This window comes from Osmerus eperlanus, chromosome 9 (assembly GCF_963692335.1).
Source record: "Osmerus eperlanus chromosome 9, fOsmEpe2.1, whole genome shotgun sequence".
Classification (NCBI taxonomy): Eukaryota; Metazoa; Chordata; class Actinopteri; order Osmeriformes; family Osmeridae; genus Osmerus; species Osmerus eperlanus.
The window spans coordinates 15,731,563-15,752,940 of record NC_085026.1 but is presented as its reverse complement, the minus strand read 5'-3'; the positions used below and the strand labels follow the sequence as shown (position 1 = coordinate 15,752,940).

General features: G+C 46.6%; 3 protein-coding genes across 6 annotated transcripts in view; 1 reads left to right on the top strand and 2 right to left on the bottom strand.

Moving 5' to 3' along the window:
* Positions 1-16,136, bottom strand: part of LOC134026161 (transcription factor IIIB 90 kDa subunit-like) — a 29,287-nt gene extending 13,151 nt beyond the window's left edge. Inside the window, exons 1-13 of one of the 2 annotated variants that reach the window (XM_062468648.1) lie at positions 15,860-16,134; positions 14,872-15,085; positions 13,710-13,790; positions 12,446-12,619; positions 11,195-11,226; positions 9,961-10,033; positions 5,533-5,682; positions 4,748-4,841; positions 4,101-4,227; positions 3,886-3,925; positions 3,682-3,774; positions 3,000-3,106; positions 2,759-2,936 (exon numbers count right to left, since the gene is read on the bottom strand). In XM_062468648.1, coding sequence (XP_062324632.1) covers positions 2,759-2,936; positions 3,000-3,106; positions 3,682-3,774; positions 3,886-3,925; positions 4,101-4,227; positions 4,748-4,841; positions 5,533-5,682; positions 9,961-10,033; positions 11,195-11,226; positions 12,446-12,619; positions 13,710-13,790; positions 14,872-15,055 — 1,333 coding nt within the window. In that variant the 5' untranslated portion in view covers positions 15,056-15,085; positions 15,860-16,134. Of the gene's footprint in view, positions 1-2,758; positions 3,107-3,681; positions 3,775-3,885; positions 3,926-4,100; positions 4,228-4,747; positions 4,842-5,532; positions 5,683-9,960; positions 10,034-11,194; positions 11,227-12,445; positions 12,620-13,709; positions 13,791-14,871; positions 15,086-15,859 lie in introns of both variants that reach the window. The other variant, XM_062468647.1, reaches the window with a different exon arrangement.
* Positions 6,408-9,786, top strand: LOC134026162 (BTB/POZ domain-containing protein 6-B-like). Of its 2 annotated transcripts, XM_062468651.1 has the most exons (5): positions 6,408-6,773; positions 6,984-7,281; positions 7,590-7,680; positions 7,771-7,889; positions 8,390-9,786. In XM_062468651.1, the coding sequence occupies exons 1-5, from the start codon at positions 6,749-6,751 to the stop codon at positions 9,420-9,422; spliced, it is 1,566 nt and encodes a 521-aa protein (XP_062324635.1). In that variant the 5' UTR covers positions 6,408-6,748; the 3' UTR covers positions 9,423-9,786. The 2 variants fall into 2 exon arrangements, with proteins under 2 accessions (XP_062324635.1, XP_062324633.1); XM_062468649.1 differs by having other exon boundaries at positions 6,408-7,281.
* Positions 16,137-16,544: 408 nt separating the features above from the next.
* Positions 16,545-21,222, bottom strand: zfyve21 (zinc finger, FYVE domain containing 21). Of its 2 annotated transcripts, XM_062469827.1 has the most exons (8): positions 20,980-21,156; positions 20,169-20,219; positions 19,889-20,057; positions 19,387-19,462; positions 19,086-19,177; positions 18,612-18,665; positions 17,898-18,028; positions 16,545-17,721 (listed from the first exon to the last, which is right to left on the bottom strand). In XM_062469827.1, the coding sequence occupies exons 1-8, from the start codon at positions 21,100-21,102 to the stop codon at positions 17,686-17,688; spliced, it is 732 nt and encodes a 243-aa protein (XP_062325811.1). In that variant the 5' UTR covers positions 21,103-21,156; the 3' UTR covers positions 16,545-17,685. The 2 variants fall into 2 exon arrangements, with proteins under 2 accessions (XP_062325811.1, XP_062325812.1); XM_062469828.1 differs by lacking the exon at positions 18,612-18,665 and having other exon boundaries at positions 20,980-21,222.
* Positions 21,223-21,378: the final 156 nt, after the last annotated feature.

Sequence of the window (21,378 nt, the reverse complement as noted above, 5' to 3'; positions counted from 1 at the left end):
GGTAGAGAGGGAGGAATGGCGAGAGCTGTGTAATCCTTCACCAGAGGCTGTTCTCAAACTCCAGTTCCTAACCTTGAATGGTGATAAAGAAAAACCATCCTGCATTACCAAGTCCAAGAGTTATAGTACAACTTTATGTGTACAGTACACTCTACCCAAGCATGTACATAGAACACACACACACACACAACTCAAGTCATTATTCACACCAGCAGTCTTGTGAATGAATCACGCGTTAAATATCCATGACAGCATGGGTAGAGTATGCATCCGTGCTCCGTGGCCAGAACAGGAGGCTGTGGAAGGGGGTTAACCCTGTGACGTCACACCAGGCGGGGGGGGGCATGACGTACAGCCCAGTAAACGGTGTGTGTCACCTCCAATCAGACGTCCAGCCCTCCCCTCCGGTTCGTCGACCTGGGAGATGGATCATATCCAATCATCAGTGGCTCGTCTGACATGTGTCAGAGCCAGAGATGCAGCGTCTGGCCAGGGACATGCTCCTTATACACACACACACACACATACACAGTCCCTCATGCAGAATTCACAACATCACAGCCAAGTCACAGGGGATCACCGAGGGGAGCGTTGCGTGGCTTCATCTCCTGTTTTAGTGTGACTTGGTGGTGTAACTGGCTGGGGGTCTCCACCCCAGGTCTCCCCAGAGGGGCTGGTCATGCAGACATCTGCCGTGCTTGCCCCACCCTACTGTACCACCCTACTGCCCCCCCCCCATACTGCCCCACCCCCGACCCTGTACAGAACTGCCTCCTCTATCACCTCTGCCTTCCCCTGCTCTTCCAGATCCCTCCACCTTCTCACCCTCCTCCTGCTGCTCCTTCACAAACTCCTCCCTCCCCCCCCCCCTCCCCCCTCCCTCCCAGGCATCTCCAGCTGCCAGAGGAAAGTCAGGAGTAAATGAATGGAATGAGCTACAGCCGTGCGTGTGTCTGTGTGTATGTCTGTGTGAGTGACGAGGTTAGCTGGGACCTGACCTTGCTGCTATTGCGTTGGGCCGTGGTGTTAGTAATTCCAGCCTCCTCAGGCTTGTCAAGGTGGCAGTGTTCAGTCGCTCTGTCACTGATACCATAGAAGCATTTCATTCTTTACAACCTTGAATGACTTTCTGTAGCCATCAGTCTCGACTTCTTTTAAGGCCACAACTGAGTCATCAGAGTGGCTTTTGGTCTGCCAAGAGCAGCCACACACACACACACACGTAGCTGTTTGTCTCGGTTTGTGTAACGGCTATATAATGTGTCCAAAGATGTTCCGTTTGAAGAGAGCTCTGTATAGAAGACTTGAATGATAAGGCCAATTGCTGAATACAAGCTTCCAGCTACACCTGTCAAACGACTACATCTGGTGTGACACCAGGCAGGTTCACAGCCCAGCAGGCCCCCTCCAGAGTACAGGGATGGTCCAAAATCCATGTGCTTCACACTTGAAATGGTCCTCACATTCTCGGTCTATAAAAAGCCAGAGTGCCAGAAGGGGATAGTGCTTGTCCAGGCAGTTAAGGTCAGGGCAAATGTCATTGATTGGACTAAGTGCCTTACTGAAAACACAGGTCTTCAATCAATGCTGCCTTTAAATGGTACAAGACAGTGCTGAGACTGAACTACTGAAAGTCCTAAAGCCGCAGACAGTGGCAAACAATACTGTGGCCGTTTTTACAGATAAACATGTACATTAACAGCATTTTACAGATACTTGGTGTATTAATTTAGCAGACACTTCATCCATACTGTCTGACACAGACTAGAAGTTCGAACTCAGAGACTCACAGAAAAACCATGGGCGCTCTCTCACACACACACACACACACACACACACACACACACACACACACACACACACACAGATGAAAGACACAGCTCTAATGACAAGGTAGCCTACTCTGTCCACTTAATACTTCAAACATTGATCTGAAGGAGGCCTAGGATCTCTGCTCCTCCCTTGTGCACCACAATTAGGAGAGGATGACAAGCTGTCTGCCTGCTTCCACCAGACCTCAGTTACACAGAGCCATGAAAGCAGCACCGAACACAAACAGACACACTAACAGAGGATTGCTTTCCTCTAATCAGCCTTCTGAATGAGGTTGGACACGTGCACCCAGGCGACCACATCAAGAACCGGACTCCAGCTTCACAGCAGGCAGGCTAGTTTGAGTGAGTAAAGAATGAGTTCGACTCTACAAAGGGACAGGGAGATGTAATGACTCAAACCTATGGTGCATTGTGTATACATAAAAAATAAAAATAAAACTTTCTCCATTAATCTGAAAGCATATGATTCAGACCTGTGAATCATCTTTAAACTTATGATGGTGACGTCTCTCTGAACCTCATCTACTCCCCTGACAGAGGTCAAGGTGACGTAACAAGGAGTCATGATGTTACCTTCCTACGGTTGGTGTGACCACAGTGCCTGAGCCGGTGATGTTAGACCCTCCCTCGCGTCTTACACAGGGAGTCTCCTAAACGCGGCTGATAAACCCTTCCTTCCTACCCTCGCATCGCTTCCCAGTTACTCATGAACACCATCCCTCACGAGCTGGACAGACGGAGCTGACAGCTCATCTGTCACTTCTCCAAACCCCGTCAGAGGCAGGAAGTGATCACTCACACAGGGGAAGGGGAGGTGTGTGAACAAAGCAAATATCTAAATGGAAGGAGGGAAGGGAAAAACTCGATAAATGTAGCCCTGTACATTAAAATAAGGAAGGAATCCAAGTGATGTTTCAGCTCACCGTTCTCCTGCCCCTCTCCGATGCACTCGCTGATGGATTCGTCGAGGCCCAGGCTGGCGGCGGTGGGCAGGGGCCCCAGAATGGAGGCCAGAGAGGGGCCTTTACGTTGAAAGCACTTGTCGTCGTCCTCCTCCTCCTCCTTCTCCTGGTCCTCTCCGGAGTCAGCCTGGTCACACAGGCCCTGGTCACACAGGCCCTGGCTGAGGTGCTGGGCCACAGCCTTCAGCTCCTCGTCCTCCAGGCCCTGGCTGAGGTGCTGGGCCACAGCCTTCAGCTCCTCGTCCTCCAGGTCGTCCGAATCAGGAACATCTGAAGCTACAGACGCGTCGTCGTGGTTACTCAGAGGGTCTGGCAGACGAGGGGGAGAGACAGTTGGCCGTTAACAAAAAGACACACGTGACACCTAAGGACAATGTGAAGGAGACCGAGAATGTCAACTAATCAAAACTGACATTTAGAGTATTTTTGTTCTGCCCGTGCTGAAATGGCATCTCAATTGGAGCTATGTAATAGCAATGATTCACTCTGGTATCAATAATTACATCCATTATAGTGTTCATAATATACCAACAGGCTTGCATCACAGCCTGTAAACGCCCCACTGAGCCTTGGTGAGATAAGGGAAACTTGAGGGGGGAAATCTGGTTGGGAAATGTAGATAATGTAGATATCCACCACAAACTATCATCAGATCTCCAAGTGTACATCAGCCAAAAACTTAATTGTGCCTCACAAATCTATTATCAAAGACCATATCAAAGTTTCAGGGATGTGCAACAGTCAGCTGGATTCTCCTTGAACCAGAGCTGGGTTCTGGAGCTTCTCTCCAGGGGGTCCATAGCTGGGTTCTGGAGCTTCTCTCCAGGGGGTCCATAGCTGGAGAACATGTCTGCCAAACACAACGGAGCCCCTTGGCAGCTTACCGCTTTTGGCATACGAGGAAAACATCCCTCTCAACTTGGGCCTGCTCATCTCCAGCTCCATCTCAATCTCATCCTGGTAGCAGTGGACCTCGCCTGTGGAGAGAACGACCAGTCAAGTCCACAACTGAAATACACCAAAACGTTCAGATTTTTTCTTTCTCTCTTTCTCCTTCAAAAGTCTGAATTTGATAAGCTGAACCACACCTTGAACATCCTCGATCTTTTTCTCCAACTCGATCTCAAGCTAAGAAGGACAGAAGGCAAAAACAGTGATGCTTGGAAGAAAGAACACTGCATAAAACAAACACACAGAAGTGGAACGCATTCCTTAAAACATGTCAAAGGTGTGGTTAAGCATCAGGTGACGAAACATGTTCACGAAGGAGTCGTGGTCGTCCAGATCCATCCTCTCTCCGTACCTCCTTCATCCTCTTCTTCTTCAGTCCTGCGGTGAAGGACGGAGGGTCGCACTCCTGGTCGAGGTCCACCTTCATGAACTCCTCGATGGTCAGCTGACTGGTGGGGGTTTCTTCAAACTCATTCAACCTGAACCAGGGACAGGACAGAAGAGATGCAGAAGGTTAGCCTCTCGACCCTGGTCCTGGGGATCCAACACACTTTACATTTAGTCATTTAGCAGACGCTCTTATCCAGAGCGACTTACAGGAAGTACAGGGACATTCCCCCGAGGCAAGTAGGGTGAAGTGCCTTGCCCAAGGACACAACGTCATTTTTTTGCACGGGAATCGAACCGGCAACCTTCTGATTACTAGCCCGATTCCCTAACCGCTCAGCCACCTGACTCCCTTTAGATGTTCCTCCTCTTTAAACACACCGGATTCAAACGAACGGGTCGTTACCAAGCTTCTGCAGAGCTTGACGAGGCTGTGCGTTAGAGCAGGGAAACATCTCAAATGAGCTGGTCAGTGGGTCTCTTCCAGGACCAGGGTTGGGATTGGCTACACTAGATGGCATTTTGTATAATATAGCTCTCCTATAGAAACTCTTCCAGCTAAAATAAATGGGGGCTCTTGGGTGCCACAATCTCTCCTCCGCCAGTTCTTACCTTTTTCGTAGTGTGGCCTCACACACCTTCACCACACTGATAATCTCCTTGACGGTGCGCCGGAACTCATGCATGCGAGCGGCCACCAGCAGAGCTGCGAATAGGAACAGACGTCAAGGTGAGCACAACCGTACACCATGTCAAGACTGCATTAAAGTTACATAACTCTCACTGTGTTATTAAAGATTGATGGATACTGGTTTCGACATGCAGCTGTAATTTCTCTTTTTTTCATTTCAAGCTGTTAGCTTGTGGTTATGTCACAGACGATCGCAAACATATTCCCTTTATATCGAGTAGCGTGTTCTTCCAAACCTTTCCTTTCTGTGTGTTAGTGAATCCTTCTAAATGATTGATGATAAACAATTAATTATTCAGAAATTGCAGTGGCGAGGAACAGAGCAAGACAGAGAAGTGAAACTATGGGAGCAAATATACACGTCAGAGGAAGTTAGTTATTTAGTTGCAGGATGTCTTGGAGGAAATGCATACAAGCAGGACATGTTCTGTGGTCCAATAAGGGAAGAAGTAAACACTGATGTATTCATAATAATTGTCATCAGTCAGAATAAAATATATATATATATTTTTTTATAGCATCATGAACCTTCAGATAGTGTTCTAAGCCTATGTGGACCCATTGACTGCCATAAGTAATCAAGTAACCATGACCGAATGTGTCGCGGAATAACAGACTGCTTGATAACAGACATGTTGGTATGCGAGTGGCCGAGGGGTTTGAGCCAGGGTTTGTCGTCACCCTGGTTACCTGTGCTCATGGTTACCTGCGCCACAGAGCCCTGATGGCCTTCTTCCGGTGTGCATCCAGTCCCTCTTCATCCTCTGCAGCAGTCTCAGAGCCGTCATGGAGACCTCACGATTCTTATCTCCAAACTCTAGCAGCTGGGTGAAGCGGGGGATGTACAAGCACGGGTCTGGAGGGAACAAGACGGAGGGGAAATATACATTTATTCATTTAGCAGACGCTTTTATCCAAAGTGACTTCCAAGAGAGAGAGCTTTACAAAGTGCATAGGTCACTGATAATAACAACAAGATAGCCCCAAAAACATTGTGGGTAGCCAAAACCATGAAGCACATATTGTGAACAACCAAAATAAGTGCCAAAGGGAAGAACCACAAGAGCATGTAGTTAAACAAGTTACAATTAAACAACATGAATCGCTATAAGTGCTATAAATATAAACAAAAAATGTTTCGATTTAAAGTTGTTTAAATGTCGCAATCTATTCTTGTCTTCGTAAGATCAAATAATTACTTATTTTGACACAACATCATTCAATATATTTAGATTAAATAGTTAGGATTTGGTTGTCGACACCCTTTTCGCCACTAGCTCATGCTTGTTATAGGATGCAACTATGAGTAAAACACGAGTCATTAGTCAGCTTGACTTTGCAAACACGTTTGCACTTTGAACATATGTAAATGTAATTGTAATGTAAATATGATGAATAATATACCAACACACCGCCTAATTTGAATATGCGTTTCGTTTTAAAACAAAAGTATTTTCAGTGACTGCAGCGGGTGCGCTGATTCAGATTGGTAGACGCACTATGCAGAGCGTCCGGGGAGGCGCTTGTAAGCTTCTGACGTTGACGGCTTCCGTAAATCTGATTTGTTAACAGCGAGATGGGCGTCCGAGAGGATTACACCACAAATAAAAAATAGACGGGACCCAAAACTCAGCACACGACAAATTACTATTCACATTGTATCCACACAGCCGCTACGAAGGCCCCCCCCCCCTTGTCTGCGTTGATAAGGAGCTTTCGGGAGAAAACATCTGCCAGGATTTGCCGAGGAAAAAAAAAATCACTGGACTAAAACCAGCAAAGATTGTTTGGATTTACCATTCGCTCGATAAGGAAAAAAAACACCGGCGAAAGGACAGGCAATGCACAGAAGATGAGACGAGAAAGAAAAAAAGTATATTTTGCATGAAGTTGGAATACAACTCCTCGGGACGGATATTTAGATGTTGCTCTTAAAATTGATTCGGGGTTAGTAGACAATCGGTATCAAAACGGTAATAGTTATTGCTTGTAAAATATAAAAAGACGATTTCGATCACCAACAGTACAATCTTAGTTAGCTCTACTATTATTTATTGGAGTGTGACCAACGCTTGGTGCTGATGCCAACGGCAGATTGCAGGTTGCTCCATCATGGTCGGATCATGAAGTGTTTGACTTTCTTACTTTTACTTCCAGAAACACTGAAAAAGTCTAAAAAGACTGGTAAACACTCGGGAAGACTCCCAGTATGTTATGAGATTCTAACCCTGTCCTTGACGAAGAAGAAGATGGCTTCAGAATTGTACCCAGCGACCGCAAACACCAACCTACCCAACAACGGAACCACAGTGACGGTTACTGACAAGAAAAACGATGTGCAGGTCACCCAGTCGGCAACCACAACAGCGACAACCCCTACCACCCAACAGAACATAAACAACAACAACATCGATCCCACGAGCTGGCAGTCCAGCCATCCCACGTTACGAGAGAGGTACTGTAGCCTATTAACTTTGCTGATCAGTTAATTATGGGTGCCGATGTTGAATTGATTGTAAAGCATTTAAAAAAAAATATATGCAAAGACTACAGGTGGCTGTTCGATACAGTTGTGTAGTAATGGCAGCAGTGTAGAGATTATTCAACATCAGACTCAGATTTCCCCAGAGCTATAGTGTGCTTTCAAGCCAAGTCATTGTGTGTACTAAAGCTGTAATGACAGCTGTAATTGTCTATATGTGTTGTATTAGTGTATTATTATATGTATTAGTGTGTTGTATTAACACTTTTCTTCTGCTATAGGAATGCCTTGATGTTTAACAATGAGCTCATGGCTGATGTTCATTTCATTGTTGGTCCCCTGGGAGAATCAGAGAGGCTGCCAGCACACAAGGTAAACCCTCGACTCCATTTAGAAAAACACGTTTGACAACCATACTGTCCACATACACCAGATCATTCATTCAGGTGTTCTTTTCTCCAGTATGTTCTGGCAGTGGGCAGCTCAGTCTTCTGCGCCATGTTCTACGGAGATCTCGCCGAGGGAGAGTCCGAAATCCACATCCCAGATGTGGAACCCGCTGCTTTTCTAATTCTGCTGAAGTAAGCCACTCACCCCATGCAGGCCCTCCTTGTGAATGACAAACCCAGTGTCACTTCAAAGGAGAGTATTACTCATCCAAAACCAGCCGAGTGGAAAGCCAAAATACTAGAGAGCCAGAGGCTATGAGGAACAGCATAGAGAGCTGTAATTGCTGCTTTCCTTGCCCTTTGTTCATCCTGAAAACACTTGTCTAATACACGGATAACAATTTTCATCAAGGGAGCAGGCAGTTTGGGGGACAAAGTGTTTCTCCATTGTTGATTCTGTAACCATTTGTAATTTCAAGGCAATAGAAATAGAACATGGCTGTTTTTTTTCCATCCTTTGAAAGGAGAGCATGATAGTGGCAAGTTAGCTGTCTTTTGGCAGACTGAGATTGTGCCAAGTAAGCCGTTTCTATTTTGGTAGACAGAGCAGCAACAGGACAGTGATTTGTGGGCCTGTTGGTTTGCCTTCTGCCAGTACGACAGTTTTCACACCCTCCCTCCGCCTCTCTCAGGTACATGTACAGTGACGAGATTGACTTAGAGGCTGACACCGTGCTGGCCACCCTGTATGCTGCCAAGAAGTACATCGTCCCGGCCCTGGCCAAGGCCTGCGTCACCTTCCTGGAGACCAGCCTGGAGGCCAGGAACGCCTGCGTGCTGCTGTCCCAGAGCCGGCTGTTTGAGGAACCGGATCTGACACAGCGCTGCTGGGAGGTGATCGACGCCCAGGCGGAGCTGGCCCTGGGCTCGGAGGGTTTCTGCGAGATCGACCTGCAGACCCTGGAGATCATCCTCCAGAGAGAGACCCTGAACACCAAGGAGGTGGTGGTGTTCGAGGCCGTGAAGAACTGGGCCTCGTCCGAGTGCAAGAGGCAGGGGCTGGGGGCGACCTCCAGCAACAAGAGGGCCGTTTTGGGAAAGGCGCTGTACCTGGTGCGCATCCCCACCATGACGCTGGAGGAGTTTGCGGACGGGGCGGCGCAGTCCGACATCCTGACCCTGGAGGAAACGCACGACGTGTTTCTGTGGTACACGGCCGCCAACAAGCCCAAGCTGGACTTCCCCCTGCCTCAGAGGAAGGGCCTGGTACCCCAAAAGTGCCACCGCTTCCAGTCCTCGGCCTACCGCAGCAACCAGTGGCGCTACAGAGGCCGCTGCGACAGCATCCAGTTTGCGGTGGACAAGCGGATCTTTATCGCCGGACTCGGGCTGTATGGCTCCAGTGGAGGCAAGGCAGAGTACAACGTGAAGATTGAACTGAAGAGGCAGGGGGTGACCCTGGCGCAGAACATGACCCGGTTTGTGTCTGATGGGTCGAGCAGCACGTTCCCCGTGTGGTTCGAACACCCGATTCAGGTGGAGCAAGACGCCTTCTACACAGTAAGTGCCATCCTAGATGGGAACGAACTCAGTTATTTTGGGCAGGAAGGCATGACGGAAGTGCAGTGCGGGAAAGTGACATTTCAGTTCCAGTGCTCGTCGGACAGTACCAATGGCACTGGGGTGCAGGGGGGGCAGATCCCAGAACTGGTGTTCTATGCATGAGTTGGACTGGTCCAGACTCGAGGTGGTGGACAGCTGAGAAGAACTATGGATCTAAACCTCACAGACTTCTAAATAACGTAGCATCAAGACAGTAGAATATTTCACAAAAAAGGACTGATATTCTTCTAAGCCTGTTTTCAAGTGAAGGAACCTTATTTTATCTTATTTAATTTAATGTATTTTTATTTTAATTATTGACGCTGCAAAAAGTTGTCCTTTGTGCGAAATTAAGTGGACGGCCTCTGCGATGTTGTGCTTTTTTTGTAAATTTCTGTTGACTTGTTTACAGCTTGAAGCTGGTAAACTCAGATGTTTATGTACAAGGCAACCAACTTGAACAAAATCATAAAAGTTATGTGGCCAAGACATGTCACTGTTCGTCGTTATAAAAACAAATCTGTGTGTGAAATCTTTTCATTACGCTTCCTCAGGCTAGTTCTTGCTGAGATGATTCTGGTGTAACAGCGCCCTCTAGGTTAGCTGAGGAGAACTACAACCTGATCGCAGACGAGAGTTCAGTATGAGAGGTGGTAGTTACCTATAGCTGGAGCGTTGATGCAGAGTTCTCTGGCTAGCACCAGAAACGTCCTACCCAGGACATACACATTCACCTAGAAGGAAGGGACCAGATGGAGGGATTAGAGAGGAGTCAGGGGAACGGAAACAAACATTGGGTGGGTGGTAATATATGTATGTGTGTGTAAACAAAACGATTTAAATAGTTCTACCGTGCGTCACCCGTCAAGTACAAGTTCCAGAGTTACATACTAGACACTGAAATATGTGGGGGCAATCTGAAGGTGTATAAACGGAGCGAAAGTGATTCAAAAGGAGCACAGTATCTCTCCTGGGTAGAGGAGAAAGGCTGGGAGGACTTCATTCCTCGAGGCTCCCAGACCTCAGAGGTTTTGGGACCCCACCGGACACTCTCACTCTCAGCCCCCTCCTGGGTCCCTAGCCAGGCAGTCACACCCCATGCTATTCTGGGAGGAACGTCCCCTTCAGGAATTTGTACACAAAAACAGCAAGGTGGTGGTTGAATGTGGAATGTGTCGCTACTCTAACACCATAATGCCCACAGTCAAGGTGGGGTTTTTTCAGATTGTATTGTGAGGAACCTTGTACCAGGACCCCAGACGAGGTGCCCAATAGGGCAACGTAGAACCCTGGTCTAGTCTACCGGCCGGTGGGGAACCGGAGTGTGTCATACTGCCTTGTAAAGGGAGTGGGTCCATCAGCCATGGCCACAGGCCTGGGTGGGGCTCCAGTGGCTGGGCTTGGTGGGGATATCTAGCCATAGCACCATTAATCCACCCGTGGTCAGGCACACATCCCCTCCCATCCTCCCCATACCATGGGGGAATGACGGGGGAAGGGGAGACATCTCCCCCAAAGACAGCTGGGAGCGTAAAAATAAAACAACTGACCAGCTGTGTGTGAGAAATGCCCCCCCCCCCACCACCACCACCACCACCACCACCACCACCACCACCACCACGCCCCAGTCTCAATCTTGATCTGCAACCATTAAAAACGCAGACAAATGTGAGCCTAAATTTATCTGCTGTCATCTGCTTTAGTTGCATAGCAGAACTCAATGACTGCAGCCTCCAGTCTTTGTGTGGTTGGATGTAGTCATAGTGGTCAATGGCACAGAATGAGTAGCTGTGTAGCTTGATTTAAGGGATACTCGATGCATAGGAATGTTTTTATATGCAAAAAAATTAATCTATAGCAGATTATAATTAATGAAAGACATGATTCAAATGTACCTGAAGGAGGTCACTGAGATCCAGCAGCATGTCTAAAGGGAGGGTCAAGGTCATAAATCCGCACAATTGCAAGTCATTACATTTGTCAAAGCATTCTAAATATCCCAAAAATACAGTTTGTGGCTGACCTGACTGGTCTCTGTGACCCCCTCGACCCCCTCCACCTCCACCCCCCCCTCACCTCCACCCCCACCCCCCTCACTTCCACCCCCCCTGGCCTTAGACCCCATTATCCTTTAGGAGGGCAGGCAGTAGACCACCCCCGTCCCACCCACCTACATGGATCAGTCTGTCGTGACACCTGTCCACAGGAAGGCAGACTGGCTCAGAAACACCCCTCTAAACGCATCAAAATGGGATTACTGTCCCCGATGAGACGGAAAAGATAATCCCACACAGCCTGCAGATTACATATGACTCATTCGTTCAGAGTCAGGAACACAGCGGCCCTTCTGCACATGTCCTCCAATTGGAGAATGTTGGTGAAGGGTGACTGTGGTTGCTTACAAAAAGAAAGGGACAACAGACAGAACACTCATCTGTCTCTGATTTTCTCAGGGGCCTTCCTCACGGAGGCCTTTAAAATCGGCGCTGACATGCTGTCTCTCTCTTCCTGTCCTCTCCCCTCAGTCCGTGCCTCTTGACAGCACTGCAGACAGACTTAAAGACCCAGCTGAGTTAAAGGAAGTGAGGAACGCTCTTTTTATCTGTCAACACTTCCTTCTCGTTCCCCCTCCACTCTCTCCTGCAGTCCAGCAGAAAACGCACTTGGAAGGCTCCGTTTCCATCACTCTTACTCTTAGGGATAGACCGCCCTGCTTGTGAAACTCAATCACATAATCGACAGACACGGGCGATGGGGGTCAAAGTGGAACCCCACACAATGCGGTGAGAGCTGAGAATTTGCGATGGGATATCAAACGAGGATCCATTCTGTTTTGATGCAGGTGACATCCATTTTAGTGGTCATGATAAAATCATAGCCCCCCCCAGCCCCCCTCCTCCAGGCTCCTCCCCCCTCCTCCAGGCTCCTCCCCCCTCCTCCAGGCTTCTTCCCCCTCCTCCAGGCTTCTTCCCCCTCCTCCAGGCTCCTCCCCCCTCCTCCAGGCTTCTTCCCCCTCCTCCAGGCTCCTCCCCCCTCCTCCAGGCTTCTTCCCCCCTCCTCCAGGCTCCTCCACCCTTCTCCCAGCCCCCCCCCTCCCAGCTCCTCCCCCCTCCTCCAGGCTCCTCCCCCCTTTTGGACAAGGATACGGGGGGTCCCCTCGGTCCTGCAGACCAGGTACAGGCAGGCGGCGATAACATGGGCAGACTTGCGTCCACTGGTCAGGCGTTTAGCCAGAGCCATCTTGTAGAAGTTGAAGGCCGTATCCAGGCAGTGCTGGTTGAGCTGCAGCTGGTGACCCAATGACATTATCTGACGTTTCCCTGGAGACGAACAAAAGGAACGATATTACAAACCCAAAAAACGTGCACGTACATTCACCCGTCCACACACACACACCACACACCTTTTGTACAATCCTCAGGGACAAAATCACACGCACATCTTCTGTACAATACAAGCTTATAACAATGACAGATTCAGCAATGAACCCAGAGGCTTGTAATTACACATAGAAGCTGCAGGTGTGCCCCTGAGCTCTGTTTACACCTGGTGACCATGACAACAAGAAACTCCTACTGAGAATCCCAGGGGTTTTATTTCCTCAATAAACTAATACCTTCTGAGATTCCTCGTACTCTTCCTATTCTCTCGTCCACTCTCTCACAAACTCTGGAGAGACACGATCTCAAACCCTGACCAACACAGACAAATTCTTTAAACAGCCGCGAAACTCGGATAAATTACAAGTCCTCGTCCGGCCAGCATGTATGACGTCTGGTAACCACGTCTAGGGCAACCACAGCAGAACATATGGTATCTTGTCCAGTAATGAGAAAAGCAACCTGGTGGACTATTCGAGTGGAGATTCCAGGGACATTAATCACGGAGTGGTGAATGAGAGGGTGTCTGGAGCCTGGAGATGTTTATGGAGCAGATGAGGACTCTCACAGCACTGCTTTTGTTCGAACAAGCAGTAGAAAAGGCTCAGACGCTGTAAATCTCCCTATAGACAATCCAGAAGGCATGACAGGGACCCTCGCTGGCCTGTACACTCCTCCTCCCTGACCACATGGCTCTCAGTCTCACAGACATACCTACTCAGCAGCCAAAAGGCACCATATTAAACGTGTCCCAACAGACCTTTACCCCTCTACATGCCTAGTATAAGCCTCCAATCAATACACTAACTTCCAATCATTCTTTCAATATTCCTGGCAAGTAGATAGTAGTAAAATCGAACCAGACTGAAAGACATTTCTTCAACCTTCTAGCTCCTTCCCTTCAAAACTCTTGAGCTCTTGCTGGACAAATGACGTTACTGCTTGCTTAAGTTATTATTGTTGTTGCGACTATAAGGGCAGGGAGTGATTGAAATCTACTTTGCTAGAAAAATAAATATTGCTGACTCACCATTCTGTAGTGTCTGGGCTCGGGACTCCCGGCCCACACCTGTGTAGAACCCTTCTCCAAAGGTGGGGTTCCTTCCAGTAGCTAGAGACAGAGAGGAGACAGGGACATCATATAGATTTAATAAGATGATACATATACATATTTATTTATTTTTTACCGTGTAGATGATGCTTGTTCACTTTCCTGATAATGCTATGCTACTCGGTGCATGTGACTAATAAAACACTGACACGTCGATGGAGTTCATGTGGATCTATCCTAAATTAGGAGGGTCAGGGAGTCAGATAGCTGAGCGGTTAGGGAATCGGGCTAGTAATCAGAAGGTTGCCGGTTCGATTCCCCACCAGGCCAAATGACGTTGTGTCCTTGGGCAAGGCACTTCACCCTACTTGCCTCAGGGGGAATGTCCCTGTACTTACTGTAAGTCGCTCTGGATAAGAGCGTCTGCTAAGTGACTAAATGTAAATGTAATGTAAATTAGCCAGCGCTGCCCTCTAGTGGGGAAGAAGTTCAAGCACATGTGCAAGTTCCCAGAACCAATCACAGAGGCTGTCTACATCTGAGTTGACTCACTGACTTCTGCAGCCTCAGCTAAAAAGAGAAGCCCCCAAAGGCTAAAGGGTTAAGCCACATCACTGAGGATATGGTTGTAGAGGGGATGTCAGCATTCTTTAACTGAGAAAAAAGCAAGAAATATATACCGTGCTGGTTTGATTAACATTTATTTAGAGCGTTGATGATATCAGTTAAAAGAGAGAACTGGGCCGTCCATGTAGACATTTACATTTTAGTCATGTAGCAGAGGCTCTTATCCAGAGCGACTTACAGTAAGTACAGGGACATTCCCCCCGAGGCAAGTAGGGTGAAGTGCCTTGCCCAAGGACACAACGTCATGTGCACGGCCGGGAATCGAATCGGCAACCTTCTGAGTAATAGCCTGATTCCTTAACCGCTCAGCCACCTGACTCCCCGAGACAGTAGCAAATCCGGTTCGGCCTCTTTGCTGCATGTCTTTGCATGTCTCTCCCCCTCTCTCTCCCCCTCTCTCTCCCCCTCTCTCTCTCTCCCCTCTCTCTCTCCCCTCTCTCTCCCCTCTCTTTCCCCTCTCTCTCCCCTCACTACCTTCAACTGTCTCTTCAAAGACAGAACTTTAGATACTCACAGTCTCCAGCAACAAACTGCCCTACGGCAGACGAGCCTCCACCGCCCGTCTCCACAAACTCCACCTCGGAGACGATGATGTTGTCCTCCAGGACAGACCCACAGCCCATGCACACTGCATTGCCCCTGGACTGGTCCACATCGATGTCGGAGCCCCCACAGTTCTTGCACACTTTGGAGCTCATTGCGAGACAAGGTCGGTCACGCTTCTCAGCCTGGTGAACACAGAGAGAGAGAGAGAGAGAGAGAGAGAGAGAGAGAGAGAGAGAGAGAGAGAGAGAGAGAGAGAGAGAGAGAGAGAGAGAGAGAGAGAGAGAGAGAGAGAGAGAGAGAGAGAGAGAGAGGCACCAACCTCCTTGAGATGGATAGAGGGGGCACAGATGGATGGCTGGTGTAGATTGTAGTAGACAAGAGTATTGCTAGGCTTTAGCCGAAGGGGAAAAAAATCAAGATCACGCTGATGATCTTATTCAGTGAGTTATTCAAGTAATGCCAATACATGAATAGCATTTAAGATGCATTTCATCATACTAAAACCCTGCAGCATTGGGAATAAAACATTTTGTGTTGGGAAAGATGCTGTCATCCGTAGCAGTTTTAGGGTAACCGTTTTGTTAACTCAGAGCTACGTGGCAATGGTGGGCAGTCTGGTGGTAGCCACAGACAGCATAACATTAGCTTAGCTAGCTATCCTAATTTTCTCCATTCTCTAGCGACGTTAATATGAATGAGTCAAATTTGAATTTGACTAATGCCACTACTATAAAGCAAGCAAGCAAGCTGGCTGTCTAACTAACCAATGAATACACTACCTTGGACTGACAGCCTGTGAAAGATATCCACCCACTAGCTGTAGCTAACTTCTAGCCTAAGTCATGTAGCTAAACCATGCGTGGTGACAGGGTGTCTGCAATGGAGATTTGCATTATCCCAGCTAATTAACAAATGCTAAAACAAGCAATTCATGTAGCTAAATTCAATATACGCACCAAACGTAAAGGATTGCAGTGAAGCTTGCCTCCCGAGCTGAATTCGAAGCGCGTGTCAGACTCGCAGGAGCTTCGCTGTACTCTCTGAACGGATTGTCTCTTTTACATTAATTGTCACTCATATGTGATATTCGTATACACGTTAACATACTCGTGTGTTTAGATGGTTAGGTAGCATATTGCTACATCATAATAAACCACAGCATTGTAGCTTTCCCGCAGTTAAAGACCAGTAGTTAGCGATTCAGTACTTCTAACATACGCCCAACATGTGCTTTTTCATGCTGGGTGGATCAGTCCAATCAGCTGGACGAGGGTGAGACTATTTTAAATGGGTGGTTCTTTACTTCAACCAACCTATTTAGATATAAACATGTATTTGCTAGATTAGTGTGTGTGTGAGAGCATTAAGTAATATTTGTTAATGTTCATGTACATGACCAAAATTACACAAAAGCCGATCACGACATGACATTGTTAAAACAAGCTCCCCTCTTTAAATCGATGAATGTATACATCGACGGCTAACGCAATGTTAAAGGTCCACACTGCAATGTTTACAATGCTTTTATGAATGTGTCTCAAAAGGTAGAAGTATGTAACACCCATCATATTTAGTGTTGGTCACAGCAGTTAAAATCGTAATCTAAACATGTGGTCTCTAGGCGACACGTTTCAAAACAAATTGTGGTTACAAACTCTTTTATTCTGTTAGAATCAAACGGTGTAAACCTTTTTTCACTGATAAAAAATGGAGAGACGATTATTTTATAAAGGGAGACCATAAAGTGCAGTAATACTAAAACTTGCCGAATATGTCAAATTGACATTGTTGTCAAGTGCAACATTTCAAACTCAGACACAGGTGAACATTAAGTACATACAGTGTATGATTAGGAATCATAGTCATCACACATACAAGTGAATCATGTAGCCTTGATTGAGATGTATCAAAATATGGATGCGAGTTGTATAGCTCTTCAGAAATATGGGGCATTAATAGACAAAACCCAAAACCGTGTACATTCAGTAGTGGGTGAACAACGCACTATTAAAATAAAAACATTTCATATTGGAAAGAATTATCTTTTGGAACCTATATACTTTTTGGCATAGTATGACAAAAGTGGGGTGAAAGCTGCAAAACCAAAATAATGAAACATTTCATTAACCTTCCTTTAGTGTACTTAAATTAAGGACTTTCTTAATAAAGTTTGTGGCTGTGCAATTCAGTTACACAACTGGTAAGTAAACCAGCTGACATAGAAACAAAATGTTTACATCATCATTTTAGTGTAAGAAAAAAAGAATGTATTGTCCCCAAGTGCTACAAAAACTATAGTAATACTTTAGCAGTAAAAAGTACATACATACATAGCGTTTTGTGTTAAAATAGGAATATTTAACAAAATAATTAATACAAAATCCAATACATGGGACTACACTTAAAGCATTTATTAAAGTGTGTGTGTGTACATATTTCACTAGAATCAGTGAATATTCTGTGGTTCCCTTAGACTTGGTGATCTAATGGCTTATCTGCAAATGTGTAGCTGAAAGCTAAGTATAGACTGTATGTACAAAGACACTTCACTTGAACCATGTGATTCAGATCCTACATCAAGCACACGGGAACATTATTTCACTTGAATGGTCATGAAGGGAAAACTGACCATTGCAGTTCAAGCGAGTGACCAAAGGTAAAGTATTTTAGGCAGTAGGAGATCCTGTCAGACTGGAGGAAAGGAAAGACTTGGGTCTGTGCTGCCCCCCCCACTCTGCTAGATGGGAGCTCTCTCTCTCTCTCTCTTGGGTTCTTCACCACCTCACTGGTCTCGAGCTTCATACAGCAGCTTGGCAGCCTGTCAGCAGAGCACAAGGACACACAAGCCGTCACGAATCATGGAGAGATACACCCTGGGCTAGCAAAGATGATAAGGTAACTAATTATTGCTAGATGATAACCTGAGAACACTGCAAAGGAAAAGTCACACCACTTATGTACAAACACAAACAAATCCTGGTTAAAGAGCTGTACCTTGTGCATGGCAGCCAGCCATGCTGAGGCAGTTTTTTTGTCGTCAGCTACCTCCATGCGTAGCTGCTCGGGGTCCTGGGAGCCCATGGGTTTGTAGTGGAGCAGCATGCCACATACTCTGGTGTTTCCCCCTGAGGAAGACAGCCAGTCGGTTGGAACGATAAGCCACAAATGGGATCACGTTTTGGGCATACAACTTCCACTGAGTACTCGGGGTGAGCCAGACAACTGTGGTTACGGTCTGTCGTTAAGGTTCATAATTGACTTACACCGACGCTGACGAGAACAGCTTACACAGATGACATTTCACATATCACAGGATGAACACAATTACAAATCGATCACACACAAACAAACGTTACGTGCCATGAACTACAATGTCACGTGCTACAAAACGGCAATGAGGAAATCGAATGAGTTTCTGAACGAGGTGAATACAATGACCTTAAAAAAAAAGATTGTTTCAATCCATTTAGGTTGAAACACGGACAAAACAAGACTCCGTTGGGCAAAGTCTTATCTCGAGATTTAACAATCAAACACGATTCCCTCATGCAACTGAGAACATGCGTGAGGCTTTTCAGGAGATGGGTTTTGACCTACAGTACAGATCATATGTAGAGCTTATACATGTGCATGCAGGGCAAAGTTCAAGGCAAACACTTGAACTGGAGGTGGGAGGGATATGAGGACACAGAGATTAATCCTGCTAACCTTCCGAGATATACTGACTGTCCAGCAGACTGGTGTAAGTGAGAATATCAATCTCTATGCCCACAACAGAGAAGGCAAGCCACCAACAGTCAGAGTGAGAGAGAGGGAAAGAGGGTGTTAATACAAAGAAAATACAGAAAGCAAGACACCTGTACTGCTAGATACATTACAGGGGCTGATATAAGACATTCACTAAGTCATCAGAAATACACTATTATACCGATTAATTAGTAGAAGCAATTCTCTACTGCAGATGACATGCACTTCACTAAAACTGTCACACGCGACATAGCTATTACATGCCTATCATTATGAAATATATGACTGTTTCAACATTTCTTTTAGATAGTCTGACTAAGTGTCCGAGTGTGGACAACTTGCAATGTACTGTGAGTTGTACTGTTGATGTTTTACAGAGATTAAGCCAGGTCTATTATATGGAAACATGGAGTTTATTCGTTTCTAGTGCCTTACCTCCTGGTGTCGTTGCCTCAGTTAACACCTGCATACTCAAAATCCGAGACAGCTCCACCTCAAAATGGCTTTCCCCGTCTAAGAAGAGATACCTAAAAGGAAAGACAGAAGATTATTTGAGGCAGACACGAAAAAGAAACTTGAGTCAAAGAGCCTAAGTCAACATGGACATCAAATTGGAGGAACGCCATCTGCCAAGCTAATCTCCCTGTCAGCAGGAATGCCCACTCTGCTCATTTCCCCTCTGTGCTTTGAGAAGACAGGAGAGAAACGGTTCGAACAATTTGCACTCTCACCGTACCTGTGGTTGTTGGAAAGACGACACACCATGTCCTCAGACTTCTCTGACGTGCCTAAAGTGACAATGAATGTCCCACCTGACAAGGACAGAACAAGAGACCCCTTAACACATTCAGTTAATATGGCATCCCTTCTACTATAAAGACCCTACACTGACAGGCACTAATAATGCCGCCACAACCTCTTGGCTCCAACATCATTTCCAACTGACACGAGACCTAGACCCAACATGCTGGTAATGGATTTTTCATTTAGGGCTTGGCTGAGTGATGCAGAGCGGAAGAGTCTATTTATAACCACACCAGACTGACCACCCTACATCCCAGCATCAACCCTCCAACCTGGGCAGAGCATTCAGGGGAGAGAAGGGGATGAACTGGACAGTAGCACTACAGTATTTCCCCCCCGCAGCCAGACGGACTGTCTGTCTGTCTGCTGCACACATAGACCAGCCTGTACCAGTGTTTGTGCTGTAACTCCTGATGAAATCCATTCAAACTCACCCCCAATGAGCACTTTCAGCTGCTTGTCGTAAAACTCCACCTCCTTCTGGGAGACCTGGCTGCAGTCTCCGCACTGCCTCACCGGATCCACAAAGCACATCCGGGGCAAGGCCATCTTCTTACTGCAGCACTTGTCACAGAAACAACGTCCACAGCGTCTACAGTGGTGCTGCACGTCGCCAGCACAGGGGAAAGAGAATGGAGAGCTTTAAATCTCGGGTTTTCTTATGCCTACATAATTCCTGATGTATTTTGTAGACATGGGTGAAGCAAAACAAACCTTTCTGGTGAGGAAGTCGAATTTGGCATCACACTGCATACATCGTGGACACTGCAACAGGAACAGGACATTATTTAATGTCTTTATCACTCAAGTTCAATACCCAGGACAAAAAGCTCTGATACGAATTTGACAATGGGGAGACCTTTCATACCCCCTCTAATTGTAACGCAATTATGCTGCTGTAATTGCAGTGGAAACTATTCTAACTAACTAAAGACATGGGTAGAGAGCCAGCGAAGGGTTCAAGAGGCCACAGATCGTTTTAATACGGTTCATCGTACAATGCCCAACCCAATTTTTACTGTTCTCCAACTCAAATCCACACGTTCTTGACTGTGTGTAGCTGTTACTGATATGTCAATTAACCCTGTTTGGCCACCATAAATGGATCGTACATCGTACACATAAAGGACAGTACACGTGCATCGCACATTCCACTGACACAATCAGGACTATTTAAACTTGCTACAAAAACAGTTGTCGCGTTGTTTATGTCGCTAGCCACTAGCTAACTGGGCTCCATGTCTAGCTTCCGCATGCTAATCTAGAATGAGTATTTGCTAGCCATTTCATACACTAGCCAGCTAACTAGCAAGTAGGGAATGCATTCAAACTGCACATTACCTAGTAGTTAGCTATGAGGATGCTATGTTTATAACAATGCTCCTGACTGTACGGTGTAGTAAGTCCAGCTATCTGAAAGACAACAGCCGAGGTACTGCAACCGCCCATTCCGGGGGCCAAGTCCTCGATGTCCGAGTGGTCGCTGGGATTCCACCGCCCTCTTACGAATACTATGAATACTCACCTCTTTATCAGGGACCCATAAAGGCTCGTCTAATGAAAATGGACTGTTGAACGCTCCATTCTCCGGCACCATTCGAAGTCCACTGGGGCTTCGCACCAATTTCTTGCCATCAGGCACAGACATTTTTCTACTACCAGATCTTCTTCTTGTCCATAAAACTCCCAAAACACGCCCATCAATTTGATAGACGTTAGCGTTGGACAAATGAAATTGCGTTAAAAACGTCATGTGATGAACTTGTTTTGATTTCCAAACTACACTAAAGTGATAGCTCTGCACTTTTGCAACTTAAAACATTAAAAACAGCATGGGCCACTCTAGATAATTGGTGCCAAAATGGATGACATCTTCTATCAAATTGTTGGTATATTTTTAATATTAAAATGCGTGTGTTACGCC